The following is a 19,647-nucleotide window of genomic DNA, read 5'->3' on the forward strand; positions in this document are numbered from 1 at the left end:
GTCTTATCTTGACCCAAGTGTCCGGCCAGGGGTACATCATGGGCCAGGCCCAGGAGGAGACTTCGGAAGCGCCGGGGTACCACCAGTACTCGGGCCGATCCCAATTCGGCCGACTTCTGTTCGCTGTACAGGAGGCCGTTTTCCCAGTATACCCAGTGGGTGCCGGTCCGGTCGCCTGCTGCTTGGGCCTCGGCCTGTTGTCGGGGTCCAATGAGGAAAGGGCAGGTGGATTGTTCTTGACAGAATTCTTCTCGGGAGGGACCTCCTTCGCTGCGCCAGTGGGCCATTTCCGGCAGGTCCCCGACCTCGGTCAGGGGTTAGGGGTCGGAAGGCACGGACCCCTCGTCAGGAACGGTCGCTTCGTCCGGCAGGAGTTCGTTGGCCTCGGGAGGCGCATCCGGGACCTCGGGGATGGTGGCGGTGCTCCGTGGCATGGCCTCCCCCCCCTCGGAGGAAGGCACTCTGAGAGTCGTTGAGCGCGTGGTGGCGCATACCCATTCGGGTAGGCCCATCATCTCGAGATGGGCCCTTCGTTCCACTTGTCCCCACGGGGAATTCTCAAGGTCGTTGCCCAGGAGGCAGTCCACGGGCTGGGAGGTTCGGACAGCCACTTTTAACTTGCCAGTGACTCCCCCCCCATTCGAAGGGAACCAGGGCCATCCAGCAGAGGCTCTCGGAATTGTCTGATGATATGACGGGACAAAAGGCGCCGGGCAGGATCTGGTCTTCGGAGACCAGGTGACAATGGACCGCCGTGACACTTGCCCCCGTGTCCCAGAGGCCCTCGACGCGGTGACCGTTGACCGTCACCTGCTGTCGGTACTTCTTCGTGTTGGCTGGTAGGGACGTTCCGGGGACCACCTCCCCCCCTCCCCTAGGGAGACCAAGGCCATGGCAGCGGGTTCCCATTCTTCGGAGTCTTCCATCTCTTCCCCCAGGGCTACGGAGGCCATTTGCCGAGCCGGCGGGGTGGTTGTGGCGGTTCGCTGGTACATGGGACATTGAGGGTCGCTATTGAGGGTCGCTGGCGTAGTGTCCGGTCTGTTGGCAGCGGAAACAGGTGATCCTAACTCGGGGCCCCGGCCTCCCCGCTGGCCCGGTGCTGGCCGGAGGTGGAGCTGGAAAGGGTGGAGGTTGTCCTCTGGGGGGGCTGAGCGGGGATCCCCCCGGGAGTTCCCTGGGCCGGCCTTGATTCCCTCCGCCCCTCTGGCGGGGGGGTCCCTGACTGTGGCGACCGTAGTCTCCCACGGGACCCTGGGAGGCCCGGGTGTTTACCCACCGGTCGGCTTCGACGGCCAGTTTTCGAGGGTCGGTGAGTTTGCTGTCCAGGAGGTGCTGGCGCAGTTCTACAAAGCAATTAGCGGACAAGTGTTCCCATGCGATTAGGTCGAACAGCTCCTCAAAGGTGGAGACCTTGCTGCCCTTGATCCACCCGTCCAAGGCCCGGCTGTAAAAGTTCACGTACTCCACCCAGGTGGTACCGGGTATCTTCTTGCAGTCTCTAAACCGTTGTCGGTACATTTCAGGGGTGAGCCCATATCTGGCTACTAGGGCCTCTTTCATGTGACTGTACGAGTTCATCACCGTGGAGGGCAGGTCCAGCAGGGTATCTCTCCCCTCGCTCAGGAACCGGCCCCACAGCCCAGCCCCCCAGTCTTTCTGCGGGACTCGGTGGGAGGTCATGGCGACTTCGTAGGCTTTGAACCACTGCTGGATGTCGTCGTTCTTATAGTATTCTTTCACCACATCTTTGGGGATGTGGACCTTTGGTTCCACGGTGGAGGAGATGGGTTGGGTTTCCGAGGGTCTGGCCTCCGCATTCTTAGCCTTGAGCTCGATCTCTTTCAGGCCACGTTCGTGCTCCAGTTGGAGTTTTCTTTCTTTGTGTTCTCTTTGTCGTTTCTTTTCCTCAAGTTCTCCTTGTAGGCGTAACTGTTCTATCGCCAGCTTCTGTTCGGCCAGTTTTAGTTCTCCTACGATTTTTAATTTTGCTAGTTCTAGTTCGTGGTTGCGACTTCTTTCTCGGTCCGCTAGTTCCTCTGGGGATAGGCCCCCCTCGGGGGCGCCGTTCCTCCCCGGGGTGCTTCGTGGTTCGTTCGGCAGCTCTCCTTCTGTTTGTGTCCGGGGAGTTCCCACCTCGACCCAGGTTTTTAATGCTCCCTGGAAGTCCTCTTTCGTGCTTAGTCCGGTGGAAGCGATTCCAAGGTCTTTGCAAAATTGTTTCAGTTCTCGGTGCGTATAAGATTCCAGCTGGTCCTCTCGGAATGTCGTGCTCGGGTTGGTGCCTGCGGCACCTAGGGAGGTTTCTCCTTCCATTTCTTCCTGGTAGTGCATTAGCCGTCCACTGCACGATCTCTAGGTGTTGGCTCGGATCCCGTCGCCTGCCACCAAATGTTGGAAGGCGTTCCCCGGGGAGGCTGCAGAATACTTTCCTGACCACCCGGAGGCCCACCTTGCCCAGAGTTAGGCCGAGCAAGAGCGGGGAGGCCCTTCCTGGAAGGGTCTCGTATCTAGGATCGCACACGCTGCACGTACCCTTTTCGGATAGAGGGACACCACACAGGAATTCTTTGCGAGACAATAGACTTTATCGTTAGTTGTCAGGGATCTTTATGATCCGGAAGGCAGGTGCAGAATTAGTGCCACAAGCGGCAGCGATCTCGTGATGAGGGGTAGGGGGTAGCGGGACAGTCTTTGAATCAGTGTCTCTGCGGAGTATCCGGCACACAGCTCTCAATCCTCGAGCTGAGGGGATGTTGCTTCTTTTGGCAATCTCTGCCGATTCTCTTGGAGGAGCGGGCCGCGAGTCACTCAGCAGGCACCGGAGGTTCGTAGTTCGGGGAGCCGCGACGGCGTCAGCAGGGCTCAGATGGTTCAGAGTTCGGGGAGCCGCGACAGCGTCAGCAGGGCTCAGATGGTTCAGAGTTCGGGGAGCCGCGACAGCGTCAGCAGGGCTCAGATGATTCAGGGTGCTTCGGTGCGGGGAGCGATCGAGCCGCGACCAGGTCAGCAGGCTCTCGTCAGTCCAGGTCTTCTCTGCCTCCCGTCCCTTCAGCACCCCTTGTTATACTCCCCCTCCTCTTTGAAGTCCGGAGTCCTCGCGGAGAGGGGTCTGGTGCCTGGGGGCAGTGTGTCGGGGTTTCCTGTCGCTCGGCCCTTTGATCTGTTCAGGTGGGTCCGGGAGGGACTCCAGACACCCAGCAGGTGAGGCGGCCGCTCACCGGGGGCCTGGTGGTCGATCGAAACCTCCCTCGGGGAAGAGACCAGAGGTGTGACAGGGTCGGCGCCTCTCGGTCTGGCTTGGGGGGTTCCTCTCTCCCTCGGCCGGGCATGCGTGTAGGGGATCTGGCCGGCCCTCGGGATGTTGGGCCACGGGGGCCGGAAGTCTGTGACATCGAGGTTCGGCATGGTTGCAGGGTAGCTTGCTGGTCGGGAGGGCCCACGCCGCGAGGCCGGTCTCACAAACTGGCTTAGACACTGTAGGGGTACAGAGCTCATGTACCCTCATCAATGGTATAGGGCACCCAGCTGGATGGGTGGCTGATCTATGGCAGGGCAGTGGGTTGTAGGCATGGAACACAGGGCTGTATGCCATGTCGCCTCTTCACTTTGTTCTGCACCACAACACACAGCCTGCAAAAAAGAAAGGGGGGGGGGTGGGGGCAACCATGCAAAGAGAGAGCACTTTCTTACAGCCATCATCGTCCAATTTTTTGATTTGCCTTGAATTTAGGTAACAAAGAAGTAGAGGCACACAGAGAACTCTTTGGGCCTCTGGTACTAACCTGCTGATTAAGCAAACAGCATTTCTCTAAGGTTATCACGCCAATTTTTGTGTTTGTTTGAGTTAGTAAGGGCAGACGTGAGCCCCATAATGCCCCTCTGGTCTCCCCTTTGTGACAGTATAAGACAGGAAATGGCACTTCTGTGGCTCAATCTAATGGCAGCAAAGACGTACATAGCTCGTGAACGAAGTGTAGCACCATACCCTCACTACGGGAATGGAAGAAGAGATTGGATTAATATACGAGTATAGAGAGGTCCATCGACGTGGCCAGTGGCGTCCACAGAAACATTTTAAAATGTGATCATACTTGTGCCAATACCCAGGGATAGCTATAGGTTCTGCAATTCCTGCGACAGAATCTTTAAGTGAAGAAATCCACAGTTAAGAACCTAGTACATTCAAACAGATACTCAAGGCTGGGTTTGTGCAGTAGTTTTGTTTTGCTAATCTGTATGAGCTGATCGTTCTGTTTTCTGCCTAAAGGGCAAAAGACATAAACCGAATAAAATTTGTCAAAATAAATAAGTAAAACTAGTTATTAAAAAAAACAGAGAAAAAAGAAAAAGTATGACAATATATTTTTACTACTTTTTCGACTTGGCCGTTACCATGGATGGCTTTGTTATGGATTCTGCTCCTACTTCACATTTTTTACTCATTCACCATGTTAAGACCGGAAATAGATGCATAAAGATAGACCGTTTAATGTTTTTGGAAGAACTGTTCCTGGATCAATTAATTTGATACTTGTAGTGTTATAGAGATAAATAACCCTATATTTTTCTTACCTTATCATTGTTTGCATATCTGAATCCTGAAATCCAGCCCTCACCTCCCCAAAGTCCTTTGTCAGCTTCAGGAGGGAAGTAGGGCAGAATAGGAACATCCTGGACTCGCTCCCGCTGTCCGCTCTTTGGATTTAATTTGTACTTGGCTCCATGGGGTATCCAATGAACTGGGGTGGGCTTCTTGGACTCAGTTAGTGATTTCAAATAGTGGGGTGGCAGGCGGGAATAAATGCCATCTTTCAGCTTCAGAGCCTCCCATGTGGCAGGAGGGAATTTGTGGAGGGGCATTTGATCACCAATAGGCAGTCGAAAGGGTACTATAAATTGTTGAAGCTCTCAGCTAACGAAAGTGTTGTTGGTCTCTCGGGTAGTCTGACAGACAGGCGAGCTGGCGTGCGAGTGATCAACTGCGTGGGTGGGATAGTATATACCTGTTGGGATATAATACATCAGTTTTAATAGTTAGTTTTGGTTTAAATACATTTTTATTAGGTTTTCAACACGTTTTTCAGAAAAACACAACTTCTACACTCAGGATCCACCCCCTCCACCCTCAGGATCCACCCCCTCCAAGGATCCCCTCTACACCTCCACCACCTTCTGTCGCTCCACCACCTCCACCAAACAGTGTCACAGGCCATGGCACCACCTCCCCACTCTGCACCACGCCTCAGCGGACTCAAATTGTCACTCAGTCTCCCGAATAAAAGCATAATATTTATCAATTATCGAATTAATAGTTCGTTTTAAGTAGCAAGGGTTAATCAGTATAGTGTGTGGAACAGAGGTATTTTCCGTCACTTATATACACTCCTTCATTAACAATCAGTGATTTACTGCTTGGCTTATAATTTGAAGAAATGACTGTGATACACATACCTGGCATAAACCCATAACTTTTTTGCTTCTACTGCCCGATTTCCCTCAAATATTAAAACTACAAGATTCCGATAGCTGCCCAAAGTTGCTTATAAAGTTAGAATAGAAAGTGTGTTCAGTTCTTTTATATATTCTTTGTACCAACTGTCTTCTACATTTAATAAAAACGTTAGGGCTCTCAATGCAAATATGTACTTCCTGGTCAGAATGATGTGAAATCTGTTTTTCTTGTAGTCACTTTATAAACTCACCATTACCAATTCGTGAAAGCCCTATTAGGTCCCATTTATCAAACCCCTTAGTACGACCCAGTGTACCCAGACATTCGGAACTCCATAGTGGAGTGGCGAGTGTGAGTTTTTTGGCCCATCCTAGGCTGCGGTTTACCGTGTGGCAGAGTTGGACTAAATGTTGTGTGGGCCCTGTCTGGGAATATTTGTTGGGTCTAGCATAGAGAGCCCCCGTGAAGCTACCACCTGGGAGTAGCCATTTGTCCATCCTGTAACCCAAGTCATCCCCACTGCGGCAGGTGCATTGGTTGATGGCTGAAAGATGTGTCGCCCAGTAATATTTTTTAATGTCGGGGAGTGCTATACCTCCATCATACCAACCGAGCGTTAGTTTGTGAAGTGATATACGTGGGTTACCGTCCCACAGTAGGTCCCTTTGGGTGGTCTCGATGTCTTTAAAAAACCCGGGTAGAACTGGGTCTGGGAAGTTCTGGAGGGCATATAGGAAACGGGGCAATGTCCGTCCCAGTAGAGATAGTGGCAGTGTCTTCGAGGTAACAGTGTCTCGCTTGAACCTCTGCAGGGGTGGGAGGAGATTCCGTTCATAGTGGATTTTAGCATCCGTTGTGATGAAAATACCATTTGAATCCGTCCGTTACTGTCTGAATCGGGCAGTCTTTTGGCACTGGGGGGGGGGGGGGGGGGGGAGGTGTCACCGTGCAAGACATACAACAACGATTTGCTCCAGTTAATCTTATAACCATAGTTTCTCCCGAAACTTGGGAAAATATCTAGGACCACCCTCATTGACTTCTGAGGGGAGGCAAGATATAGGATGTCGTCTGCGTATAGTGAGATTCGATCTTCTCACCCTATAGCCCACTTAAGTCCCCTGATGGAAGGATCCCTCCGTATCGAGGCCGCAAGCGGCTCAAGGGACAGACCAAAGAGCAGGGGCAAGAGGGGGCATCCCTGCTGCGTCCCCCTGCCGAGAGCGAATACTTCTGAGATTTTGTTGTTTACTACCACTTGGGCCAGTGGTTCTCTGTAGAGGAGCCGCACCCATCCGATAAAATTGGAGTCGAAGCCCAACTTTAAGGACCGCCATCAGATATGCCCATTCAAGCATGTCGAACGCCATTGTTGCGTCTAGCGAGACCACTATTGCATCTTCTTGGATGGTAGCGTGACGCCCTAATACTCCATGAAGTCTTCGCAAGTTAAGTGCAGTGTTTCGGTGTGGCATAAAGGCCGATTGGTCGGGATGGACTAGTTTGTCTATTATTTGCCTCAGCCGGTTCGCAAATAGCTTTACAAGTATTTTGGGCTCTGCATTTAATAGGGAGATTGGTCTATATGAGGTACATTCATCTTTAGGTTTCCCTGCCTTAGTTACGGCCACCAGCGTGGCGATATGTTGGTCTCCCGGGAGTACACCCAGTCCTTTACTGACTTCGAACATATTCTTTAGATAAGGGGCCAGTTTGTTGGGCTTGAGTTTGTATAGCTCAATGGGCAGACCGTTTGGGCCCAGGGGTTTTCCCGCCCGGAGATCTCTGATCGCCGTAGCCAGCTCGTCGTTGGCAAGTGCACTCTCTAATGCCTCCCTATCGGAGTCAGCGAGGATAGGCAATTGGATGTCCGCAAGTAGTGCGGAGGAGTCCTCCTCCGGTAGTTCCGAACCACTCCGATACACTTGTCCGAAGTGGACAGCGAACTCGTGTACTATGTCGTGGGGTTCCGTCAATATAGTACTAGAGCTACTCTTGAGCTCTGGCTAGCCTTTTCGCCCTTTCTTTTTTGTCCAACCAGGCTATCATCTTGCCCGCTTTGTCTCCTTGATCATATAGGCATCCGTCCCGGTCTCTCGCGAGGGTTTTGGCAGCATCAGTTGCCAGTGCTTTGTATTCAGCCGCCTTCAGCTGCATTCTGTGAAGCGCAGCCTGATTTTCAGCGTCTTTTGCAGCCTCCTCGAGTCATGTTCAATAGTAGTCATCTGTTTATCTTTTTCTTTGCGCAACCCACCTATGGCCGAGAGGGCGTGCCCCCTGATTACCGTTTTAAACGCCTCCCATAGGGTGGTAGGGGAGTCAACCGTGCCTTTGTTTTCTTGGAAATATTGGTCGAGGGTTCGGGTGAGCGCAGCTTTGATTTCTGGGTTGTGGAGATACCACGGTTTGATGGGTGCTACACAGCCTACCCTTTTTTCCCCAATGGGTTAGGTGGACCCATAGAGGGGAGTGAGCAGAAATGCCCCATGCCAAGTGTTTGATGTCTTGCGTGATCGTGTTTTGCTGTATAAGCATGAGGATATAGTATATTCTAGAGAATGTGTGGTGCGACCCCGAGAAGAATGTGTATTGTTGGAGATCAGGATGGCGCATTCTCCAGAGGTCCCTGAGGCCGAAAGCCTTGAAGTTGGAGAGCCAATTGTCGTTCTAGTTTCTTGCCAGCCCTGCGAACTTAAAATGTGCTGTTTCCCAACCCAAACACTGCAGGCAATATTTTTGAAACATGGTGAGCAAGGTTAATAATTATTTCTCGTACTATATTTCATATTCTTTATTGGGTTTTCCAACTGAAATTAATTCATACAAAAGCCAAAAATAATTTGTTGGGATTTGCCATCGCGTTTCGCAACTCTAGGCATTCTGTTGTCGTTTCCACAGGGCTAGGCAATAATCAAAAGTAAAAAATGAATCTCAAATTAGAATGGCTAAATCTTTTTTTTTTTAAACATATTTTTATTGCCATTTAATATTTAAGCATGAGAGCAGACAGGTAGTCAACATCATACATTTCTATTTAAAGTAGAACATTGCATTATTCAGTACAGGTTTGAGCTTATATCTGTAGTTTCTGGATATGCATAGTATGTTCTGTCGAGCTGTTATTCGATTTCTCCAACATTTTTATCATATATAGAGACCGTACAATGTATGATACAGGTGTTCTATACACTCATGTCGTTGTTGTGAATAAACTGTTCAGCTTCAAAAGGGGATTAAGAAATGCCATCTGTGCACAATAATCTAAAACCAAACATTTAACTTGACTTATGTAGGAGAGTGGTAGGTGCTGAGACCCGGAGTTTTTTTTATCTGGGGGTGTCTGCTCACAAGCAGGTTATGGCAAGGAGGTGTTCTAGCTTTATTTAGATGCGTCTTTAGCCTACACCTTGTGATTTGGGTAACGGGCATTCGCGCTCAGAGGGGTTACAAAAGTGGGACCCTGTCTCCTGTCCTTCCTGAGCTGTACAGACCTTTTCCTCTGTTATCTAATTCCAGAGTTTCCCCAGCATTTTGACGATACCCCAGGAAGTTATGTATTTTGGGTTCCTAGTCTATCAGTAACTGTGCGTTTTTTTCTAACTCGGTCATATCTCTGCTCCTCTCTACTTCGCTACAAGTCTATGCCGGGTGTTCCCAGACAATAAGTATTTCCTTCCATTGTTCGGCTATGAGGCGGCGGCTCAATTCCTCCCTACCCTCTGCTCCAGCACAGCTAGTGACATCTTGCTTTCAGGCTCCCATCGGTGGCCGTTAATAGATTTCTAGAACATTGCTATCCTCCTTTTGGCTAACGCCATAGCCAGATCTACGAATCTATTCCCCACATTCCGCTTCAACCGTAGTATTTAATGTGCGCCCCAATGTATCACTGATCTTAGATAATACTTCATTCCAAAAAGGATGTAACCCTGTGCTGGCCCAGGTCATATGCAGGAAGTATGCATCCCTATGATTACACCTCGCTTAACTACACATTTCCCGTCCGTATGCAACTTGGAGACTGTGGGGTGTCGTATAAATCATGTGCACAAAGAAGAATTGAATATGGGATGCCCGGATTCTATCCCATTCCAAGACAGCTCTCTATCTAAGATCGATTCCCATCTTCTCCGCAGTGCATGTGGCTGAACAAGGGACGCTTCAATCAACCAGGCATAGAACCACTTTACCCGATTCCCAGCAGTGCTTAAGGTAAGTAGTGAGTGCAGTACTACATGTTTCTCAGGATCCTCCTGGCCCATTCACCATAACTTTCCAAAAGTGCAGGTCAGGGCTTTGTACTGCAGGAACTGTCCAGGAGGAAGTCCACAGCCTTCCACTAGGTCCTCGAAAGGGACTAACACTTTCTCCTGGTAGTAGTCACCTACTGTCTCTAGCCCAGCCTGAGTCCAGGCTGTCATTTGTTCGAATGTGAATATCGACCGTGGATCACCATAGTGCAAAAGTGCTCTGTATATAGGCTTTATACAAAGCACGTTAATTAGCACATTTATCTATGCAGTGAAACTATAATTATGTGTTAACTGGTGCTAATTCCCTTAACCACACAAGGATTAAATACTCCGTTGACCATGCCTGCTGCTTGACTGAAATATTATTCACTCTTATTCATCAATCCTCGGTTGAGCACTCTAAAATGTTCTATGCACTTCCACTAAAATAAGTCGAAGTAGGCATATATAGATGAAATGATTTTTTGCTTAATTTGATAAGCGGCAGTAAGAGGTTAGGGAAAACTGTATAAAAAAAAACACTTGAGACCTCCTGGCCCAAATGGTCTACCATCTGCATTTTTTGAATATGATACTGCCCTCTAGGTATCATGATTGAGCCCGCCATACAATAGCTACTTTAGGTTAGCTGTAATACCCAAGACCTGGCAGAATTCTATCCCAAAAGCAGTGGGTATTTTGCCCATGCCTTTTGTGTCCTACAACGTCTACATCAAGATATTTGGGTTTGCATAAATATTGGGAAAAACATGTCTATATCTAAGATAATTTCTAACTTAAAAAGGGCTCAAGCATTTTATGTGTCTGCTCCCCTGACATGCAGCAGACATTGGCGAAAGCCTGGCCAAAGAAAGACTTTGCCCTTCCAAGATAGGCTGATATCCAATTCCAATCTTTTAATAAGCAGAAAAAATAGCTTTGTTTAACACAGAATGTACTGGATTATAATGCATGTTGACAGGCATTGAAACCTAATGGAACAAAAACTTTATGATATTGCAGTGACAAATGTGCTAATATTTGGCTAAACATTTTTAAAATGTGGTTGCGGCTATTAAGGAAGAGATCATCAGTATGATGTCAGCATATAAATATTTACGAGTTTGGCTTCACCAACGAGGCCATCGGGTTCATTTAGCCAACTTGAATTCTAATTTCTACTGGCTCCTAGTTATGGGAATAAGGTAGCTTTAGGGAAATCAGGCGGATTGCTTGACTTGGCATGGTTACGCGGGTTTAGCAGACTGTTTGATCTCCCTCTCTTGTCATCTCAAGCCGAGATAAGCTTGTTGCATATCAGTCAGATTGTGAACCAGTAATAGACAGCCACGTTTTCAATAATAAGTTGCTGGTACACAACAAAATAGCTTGCTGCAGCACCTGAAGAGTCATTCTCTGGGAACAGCTTTGCAGCCATCAAGAACTGGGCAACACATGGACCATTTTTAATACAGCCTGAAAGAACTACATATAGACAGGCTGCTGTACTGGAATATAGAGCTGTCCTATGGCTTATCAAACAGATACTCAAGAAAGTAACAAACCAAAAATGATTTGCTTCAACCACAGTAGTTTCTTTAGTAGAAAAACTGCTAACTTACTTCTATGTTCTCATACAGAGCACATCCCTGAAATGTACTTCTCCTATGTTATGCAGAAATCCACTAAACTCAGCTTAATGCAGATCTGGTATTGCCCACTTACAGTTTGCAAAGTTGGGCAGAATGGTGGTCAAGAGCAAATGGATTTGGAAGTTGGTTTTGCAGTCCCAATTGCTATAACATAGCTCATCAGGTCTTGCCTGAGACAGGGCATTTGTTTTTGCTTGTAGAAATGTTATAAGCTTAAAGGGTATAGCATAAGACAGTGTCTCAAGGGGTGTTTGGTAGGGAAATTAGTAAGGCGCACAAAGAATTGGCAAACAGGGCAAGGGGAGGAGGAAATCAAAAGACCGGGGGAAGCTATAAAGGTTGAGGAATTGGTTTCCACATATACTTGATTATACGGTCAAGACATGAGAAAATAAATAAACAATCATAAATGCACTGTGTTAAATTAAATGTCATGTAACCTGTGATACTGTGCCAAGTGCTCACGAAAAGTGAACGGCGCTGGTGACACATGAAGGAATATATACAGCAGGTAGGAGGAGCAAACAAGGTTATATATACACAATGTGGTCATTTGTGATGCCCGTACATTTAATACATTATGGACATAATGTTAGGCCATCATCAGGTCCAGATGATGGCCTAACATTATATAAAGGCCGAAACGCCGTCGACCCCCCCACAGCGTAATTCACGGCGCCTACCTTGTGATTGCCCAGAAGATTTTATTTGTCCATATTGTATTGAATGTACTGGCATCACAAATAACCACATTGTATATATAACCTTGTTTGCGCCTCCTTCCTGCTGTATATATTCCTTCACGTGTCACCAGCGCGGTTCACATTTCACGAGCACTTGTGCACAGTATCACAGGTCACATGACATTTAATGTAACAGTGCATTTATGATTGTTTATTATTAATTTTCTCATGTTTTGACCGTATAAAATTTATGTGGAAAGCAATTCCTTAACCTTTTTCCTTCACATGTCTTTTGTTTCCCTGTTCCCCTTCCCCCTTTCTTGGCAATTCTTTGTGCTCCCTACGAATTGCCCTACCAAACAATACTGAAACACTGTCTTATGCTATACAATATTTACCCTGTTCTCTATCGGGTTTATGGGTAATCTCCTGTAGCTTCTTACTATTAGCTAAAAGGGGGCTTGGAGCTCGCCCATTAATTACTTTTCGATGTATTCATTGTCTTTTTTGCAGGCTCCTATTTGGTTAGCGCGTGCTGGATTCACTCTGTGTGTTTCCCCCTGTCCATGGAGCATAAAACAAGTACTGTTCTCATTATTTTGGGAGTGTCACTCAGCGGTTTCTGCTTTCTGTCTTGGCCTTTTTTTTTTCTTCATCTTGCAGCACTTCATAAGAGCCTATGTGTTTTTAGGCAGTCTTGGTGCCAGATTTGCTTCATGCTGTTGCTTTCACCCACTCGATTTCTGCTTTTGTTCCCTTTTACTTTTCATCCTCTATCCCATCTACCAATTGGTACAATACAACAACACCAGCAGCCCACAGGTTATAAACTTCGGTTTTAAGAACGATTTCAAGATATATTAATGGTTTCGCCCTATCGCTATTAAGTAATTTCTCATTTAATTTGTAATAAGCTTTTTTTTTTTGCATGTTTCATGATTTATAGGATGTCTTGGCTATGATGAAAATGTTTTATGTAAAAAAAACAAAAAACGGGTGTTTCTAAATTGGTTAATGTGTGCACGATTACGGGTTTGACAGAACATGATAGAGTGAAAATAACATTAAATTGTAAAGTCCTTGTTTGGCCACTCCTATTGCACTTCCTCCTGTAGCTTAACATGCACATTGTAACAAATATTATCATGCCATACAATAACAAGATGTACCGTACCATACAATGCTATGTGATAGGCCATACCATATACCATGCCCTGCAATGACTGGCCAGACCATACCACCATACCATACATAGTTAGGGCATACCATGCAATTACAGACAATACCAGACCATACTATATGACAGGCCATATCATACAATAGGGCACACCATATCGTACTATACAATGACATACCATACTATACAATGACAGGTCATACCATACTCTACTATGACAAGTCATACCAGACCATACAATGAAAAGCCATGCACTACAATGATCGACCATACCAAAGAATACAATACTGTAGTATACAGTGACAGACCATACCATACAATGACATGCCATATTGTGAGAGGCTGGCTTAGTATATGGTGCTTACTTATGTAAGTGTAGCACCCTGCACTAATCCAGACAACCCTTAAAGTGATTTTAGTGGTCTTAGACAACCTTAGAAAACACTCTAAGTGGTAGCTGTGGAGAGCAGCCTTAAGGCTTAGTCCATAAGGAGAGTAAAACACCTTGGTTTACCAGTACTTAATCATAGGTTAAGTGAAAAAGAATCACACAGTGTAGTTATAAAAATATGTATTTCATTACAATCACACACTAACACATTGTATTATCTCCTACCCGGAGATACAAACACAATACATAGAATACTTAGGAAATAAAATACACAAGTAGCACAAATATACAATGGTCTCCAGGGGGAGACCAAACCATATACTAAAACAGTGGAATACACACCACGACTCAAGACAAGAATGAACCCAGAAGACGTAGAAGAGCCGGGGACCCAAGGAGAGTATCTAGGAACCCCACGGAGGTTGTGTGCAGAGTGGGAACATGACCGCGTGCTCAATGTTAGTCAATAGGTAAGTTGCAGTTGCAATTCTAAAGAAGACGGACCCATCCCAGTGGACCCTGAAGAAATCCCATGGAAGATGGAAGGTTGGAAAGTCGCCCCACCCGTGGATACCCCAGAATCCAGGAGACCTACACCAGGGAAGCCAGGTGCATTGGTGTCAAGGGACATCGTAAACCGCTGTAGACCACAATGGAGGACTTCAGGAAAAATGCCACTGGAGAAGGCGGCTAAGTAGTCTGGTGGAACCCAATGGTGGATTCATAATGAGAGGTACCTGCAAGCAGAGGGGACCGAGTCTATGCCACTTCAGGAGTGACCAGGAGGCACCGAAAACAAATGCCCACCGACGTCGGAGTTGCAGGAGAGGTTGACAATGCCCTTGAAGTTGCAGCTGTGCAAACCAGGCGACTCTGTAGAGGACCAGGAGCCATTCAAGAGTTGTTACATGTCGGATGTCGAGAGCCCAGGGGTCAGTTTCCGGCAGGGGGAACCAATGAGCCTTCGAAGCGGCAAACAACGTAGTAGACGAAAAAGGTGCAGTGTCGGGACCAGCAAGGTCCAGGTGACTCACCACAAGCAGGTAAGTCGAAGCAAGCCCCGGGCAAGCAGGGGAGCCCCAAAAAATCTGGAGGAGAGAGTCGACAAGCCTTGGCGAAGGCAAGTCGACGCGGTGCACAGGGGTGCTGTTCCGGCGGTTACGATGAGGGATACTGGCCTCAAACTCGATATAAAGACAGTGCAGGCCTCGAGGGAGTTGCAGAACTACCACCTGTGTTGCTGAGCCTTTCGAAGTCCGTGGGAGCCCAGAATCAGCGGACCGGTCAGCTGCGTTGCGGGGCCTGCAGATGCAGGGGAGTGACTCCTTCACTCCAAGGGAGATTCCTTCAGGAGTCTTGGATGTCCATAGGCCTGGTGAAGAACTTGTATGGAGCACGGACACAGACGTTGCACAAGACCAGCAGGACGACGAGACCAGGAGCAGCAGGAATCGTCCCCATTGTAGTCTCGGTTCCCACAGCGAAATCCAGTGAAGTCCAATGTCCAGACGGTCAAAGTTGAAGTGGTATGTGACCTGAATCTTGTCCCATGATTAATCTAGGGACCCACCAACAGGTAAGCCCTTAAGTACCCTTAGAAAAGGGTTGGGACGATTCAGGGGTCCCTCCCAGAGGAGAGGCTGGACAGTGGGGAGGATACTCCCATGTCCTTGGTCCAGTTATGCGCCAGAGCGGGAGCCAACGGCTCCCTGAACTGTTTTGGACGAGAGTGCGCAAGTAGTGCACCAAATGTGCCCTTCAAGCAGTCTCAGTGGTGCCGTCAAGTGTCCCCACCCTGCCCCAATACACTAAACCCTGTCTGGGAGGTGGTCACACTTCCCTGTGACAGAATATCTATTGTTCTGCCTTCAATGCTCGAACTTAGCTCAGCAACAGGAGGGCAGAAACAGGTCTCTGGTCAGCAGCAGCCCTACCTTGCTCTCCGGGTCTGGAAGACTGTGCCGGGAGCACGGAGGGCCTCCCAGAGGAGCTTTACAGTGATGGAATCATAGCTACCATACCGTTTACAGTGTGGGCGTATGATTCCAACATATGACAGGGTTTGTTAAAGCCAGTTTAGAGATGGTCATTGCATAATAATGCATGGCGTTTCTATATGTCATTATAGCTGATGCACTTACAACCTGGGAGAATGGACTCCGAATGTTGTATGGGTCCCCCACTCATGCAGGGGCACCCTCACACTTAGGAACCAGCACTTTGCCTTCAGGATTGAAAGCCCTGCCTTAGGAGTGACTTATGGGTTTTAAGTGTAGTGACCTCAGCTTCCACAGGCTGCAATGGCAGGCCTGGAGTCACAATTTGACTGGTCTCCCATGGGTGACATAATAAATGCTTCAGCCCATGGAAGACCTCTGGTGTACCTATGCCCTGGGTACCTTAGTACCATATACTAGGGACTTTCAAGGGTACTCCAGTAGCCAATCTGGAGTGTTATTAAGTACTCACCCTGTCCAGTTTAGGGAAAAAGCACAGAGACTGGGGTCCTGATTAACAGAATCCCAGTCAGATTATTCAGAAAAACAATGACACCAGCAAACAGCGGGGGTGACCATGAAAGCAGATCCTACTTTCCTACACAACCACCCCCAAACGTAAGGAGAGGAGACTAACCTTGCCCAGTTATCTTCATTTTCCAAGTGGAAATATCTGGAGAGTCCATCTGCGTTGGCATGGTTACTCCCAGGCCCATGTTCCACTGAATAGTCCATCCCCTGTAGGGAAATGGACCACTTCAAAAGTTTGGCATTTTCATCCTTAATTGTTTAAGCAATAAGAGGGGCTAATGGTCTGTCTGAACAATTGAGTACCAAACAGGTATGGCCTCAACTTCTTCAAGGCCCAGACCACAGCAAAGGCCTTCCTCTCTATAGCTGACCAACGTTTCTCGCTGGTGGTCAACCTCCTGCTTATAAAATCTACTGGTTAGTCCTGGCACTCTGCATTCAGATGTGACAAAACAGCTCCTACTCCTATCTCAAATGCATCTGTCTGGACAATGAAGGTTTTGGAATAGTCAGGACTTTGCAGAATGGGAGCAGTGCACATGGCCTGCTTCAGGTCATCAAATGCCTTTTGACAGCTAACTGTCCACTGAACTTTCTTTGGCATTGTCTTGGAGGTGAGATCGTTGAGGGGAGTCACTGTGCACCCATATCCCTTAACAAACCTCCTGTAGTACCCAGTCAGGCCCAAGAAAGCTCTGACCCGAGTCTGGGTAGTGGGAGCAACCCAGTCCATGATGGTCTGGATTTTGCTCTCCAATGGCTGAACCTGGCCTCCATCTACCAGGTTGCCCAAGTGCACAACCTTGTTCTGCCCTACCTGGCACGTGGTGGCCTTAATTGTGATGCCTGCCTTCTGCAGGGCCTCCTGAACAGTCCTGAGGTGATCCTCCCAGGTAGAGCTAAGGACAGCAATATCATCTAGGTATGCTGCACCATAGGCTTCCAGACCGGTTAGGACTTTGTTCACCAATCTCTGAAAAGTGGCATGTGTCTTTTTCATACCAAAGGGCATCACAATAAATTGATAATGTCCACTGGGGGTTGAAAATGCAGGTTTTGGTTTGTCATCCTCAGCTAGTCTGATTTGCCAGTAGTCAGCAGTCAGGTAAAATGTACTCAGAAACGTGGCTGAGGCCCAAGTATCTATGAGCTCATCTGCCCTTCGAATAGGATGGACATCAGACCTGGTGTCTGCATGGATGCCTCTGTGGTCCACACCAAAACCGTATCTCTCTTTTTCTACCCTTGCTGTTAGGTATTGGCACAAAGACTACTGGACTGAAGGCTCAATAAACCCCAACTCCAGCATCTTAGGAACCAGCAGCCATTGACCTCTGTCCTGATGCAATCTCCTTCATGGTCAGGCTGCCTGTAAATTATATTCTTTACTGATGGACTGTCGCCTGTGTCCTATTCATGGGTACACCAGGTGGTCTGACTGGGTGTCAGAGAAGACATTCTTGTACTGATTGAGGACCTTCCTGCAATCCGCTTGTTGCTGGTCAGTGAGGCCGTCTGCCAAGGCTATTCCCTCAACAGCATTCAGAGAGAGGAGATCGGGGGGGGGGGGGAATCATTCTCTTCTTCCTGTCCCTCATCAGTTGCCATGAGCAAGCTCATGTCAGCCCTGTCCACAAAAGGTTTTAGGCGGTTCGCATGAAGTACCCTGTGGGGACTTCTTGGAGTGCCTGGGTCCACCAAATAGGGGACGTCACCTTTCTTTTCAAGGATGGTGTGGGGGCCACTCCATTTGTCTTGGAGAGTTGCTGGGGCCACAGGCTCCAACACCCACACTTTCTGGCCAGGCTGGTAAACAGCCAGGACAGCCTTTTGGTCATGCTTTCTGACCATCTTGGCTGGCCTCAAGGTTTTTACTTGTCTTCCTCATGTACTCAGCCATATGTGAACGCATGCCAAGGACATAGTCCACAATATCCTGTTTAGGAGGTTTGAGAAGTTGCTCCAATCCCTCCCTAACTAGACACAATGGACCCCTAACTGAATGTCCAAACAGAAGTTCAAATGGGCTGTAGCCAATCCCTTTCTGAGGAATCTCTCTTTAGGCAAAGAAAAGGCAGGATAGTAAGACATCCCATTTTCGCCTGAGCTTTTCTGGTAGTCCCATGATTGTACCCTTGAGGGTCTTTTTGAACCTTTCAACAAGCCCATTTCACTGTGGGTGGTAGGGTGTGGTAAACGTATAGTTTACTCCACACTCTTTCCACATTGCAGGTATGTAACTAGACATGAAGCTGGTACCTCTGTCTGTTAAGACCTCCTGAGGAAAGCCCACTATAGAAAAGATTCCCAGGAGGGTCCTGGCCAGTACAGGAGCTGGACTGGAGTGGTTCTAAGGGGAATTGCTTCTGGATGCCTAGTGGCATGGTCCACCACCACCAGGATATAACGGTCCAGATGCAGATGGACTGTTCAGGGGACCAACAATCTTAATCCCTACCCTCTCAAAGGGGACCCCAACCACTGGAAGTGGAATTAAGGGGGCCTTTGTAGTGCCACCTGACTTACCACTGGCTTGGCAAGTGACACAAGAGTGACAAATCTCTTTGGTGTTTTATTACATATAGGTCCAGTGAAAATAAGGGACAATTCTTTCCCAAGTCATACTTTGCCCACGGTGTCCTGCAAGGGGAATGTCATGTGCCAGGGAGAGACGAAATTCCCTGAACTTCTGTGGTATTAACAACCTTCTGGTGGCACCAGGCTTGGGGTCTCTACGTTCAGAATACAGAAGCCCATCTTCCCAACAGATCCTATGGGACCCACTGATATTCCTTGCCTCCTCAGCAGCGACTTGCTGTCTGAGGGGTTCAAGAGAGAAGCAGGACTGCTGCTCCAAACTCAAGTCTGTCCTGGAAGGGTCCTCTGCCCCAAGAACTGGCCAGGCCTAAGTTTATCTGGGACAGTTCCTTCATAGGGACTGAGATCATCTCCCTCCGGAGACTGATCCTCACTGGAAGTTTGGGAGGAGGATAATTCCTTACCCTTCCTGCTCCTTCTCTTAGGAGCAATCTGGTCCATTTTTCCAGGATCCTGTGCTCCCTCAGTGCTGAGCTGTTTGCCTATCATTTCTGCATGAGTCCTGAACTCTACTTCAGACCAGGCTGAAGTTTGTAATTCATTGCCCAACCGACAATCCACAGGTAGGTCTGGAGATACCACAACTCTCTTAGGTCCAGTTACCCCACCCCAGCTGAGATTCACAACTGCCAGGGGATGATCAGTCCTGACATTCCTAGCATTGATTACTTGGTATATTTGTCCAAGTAGGATTTGTTCAGGGGGGCACAGGTTTCTCTGTCGCCATGGTGACACTGGCCCCTGTGTCCCTGAAATCTATGGCTTCCTTTCCATTTATCAAAGGCTGTTGCCTTTGCTTGCCCAAGTTAGTGGGACTTACCAGTAAGGTGGCAGGATCAGTGCCACCTTCACAGACTAGAACGATCTGAATATGCCAGAACCAACCTCAGAACCCAAGGTTAACCCAACTAGTCCCTTGGTTGCTGTACTA

At 48.2% G+C, this 19,647-nt stretch overlaps 1 protein-coding gene across 2 annotated transcripts in view; it reads right to left on the bottom strand.

The window, feature by feature from the left end:
- Positions 1-19,647, bottom strand: part of MRPL28 (mitochondrial ribosomal protein L28) — a 239,119-nt gene that overhangs the window by 183,013 nt on the left and 36,459 nt on the right. For both annotated transcript variants that reach the window (XM_085628314.1, XM_085628315.1), the window contains exon 2: positions 4,576-5,006. In XM_085628314.1, coding sequence (XP_085484440.1) covers positions 4,576-4,863 — 288 coding nt within the window. In that variant the 5' untranslated portion in view covers positions 4,864-5,006. The remainder of the gene's footprint in view (positions 1-4,575; positions 5,007-19,647) is intronic.

Source organism: Triturus cristatus, chromosome 10, assembly GCF_964204655.1.
Source record: "Triturus cristatus chromosome 10, aTriCri1.1, whole genome shotgun sequence".
Taxonomy (NCBI): domain Eukaryota; kingdom Metazoa; phylum Chordata; class Amphibia; order Caudata; family Salamandridae; genus Triturus; species Triturus cristatus.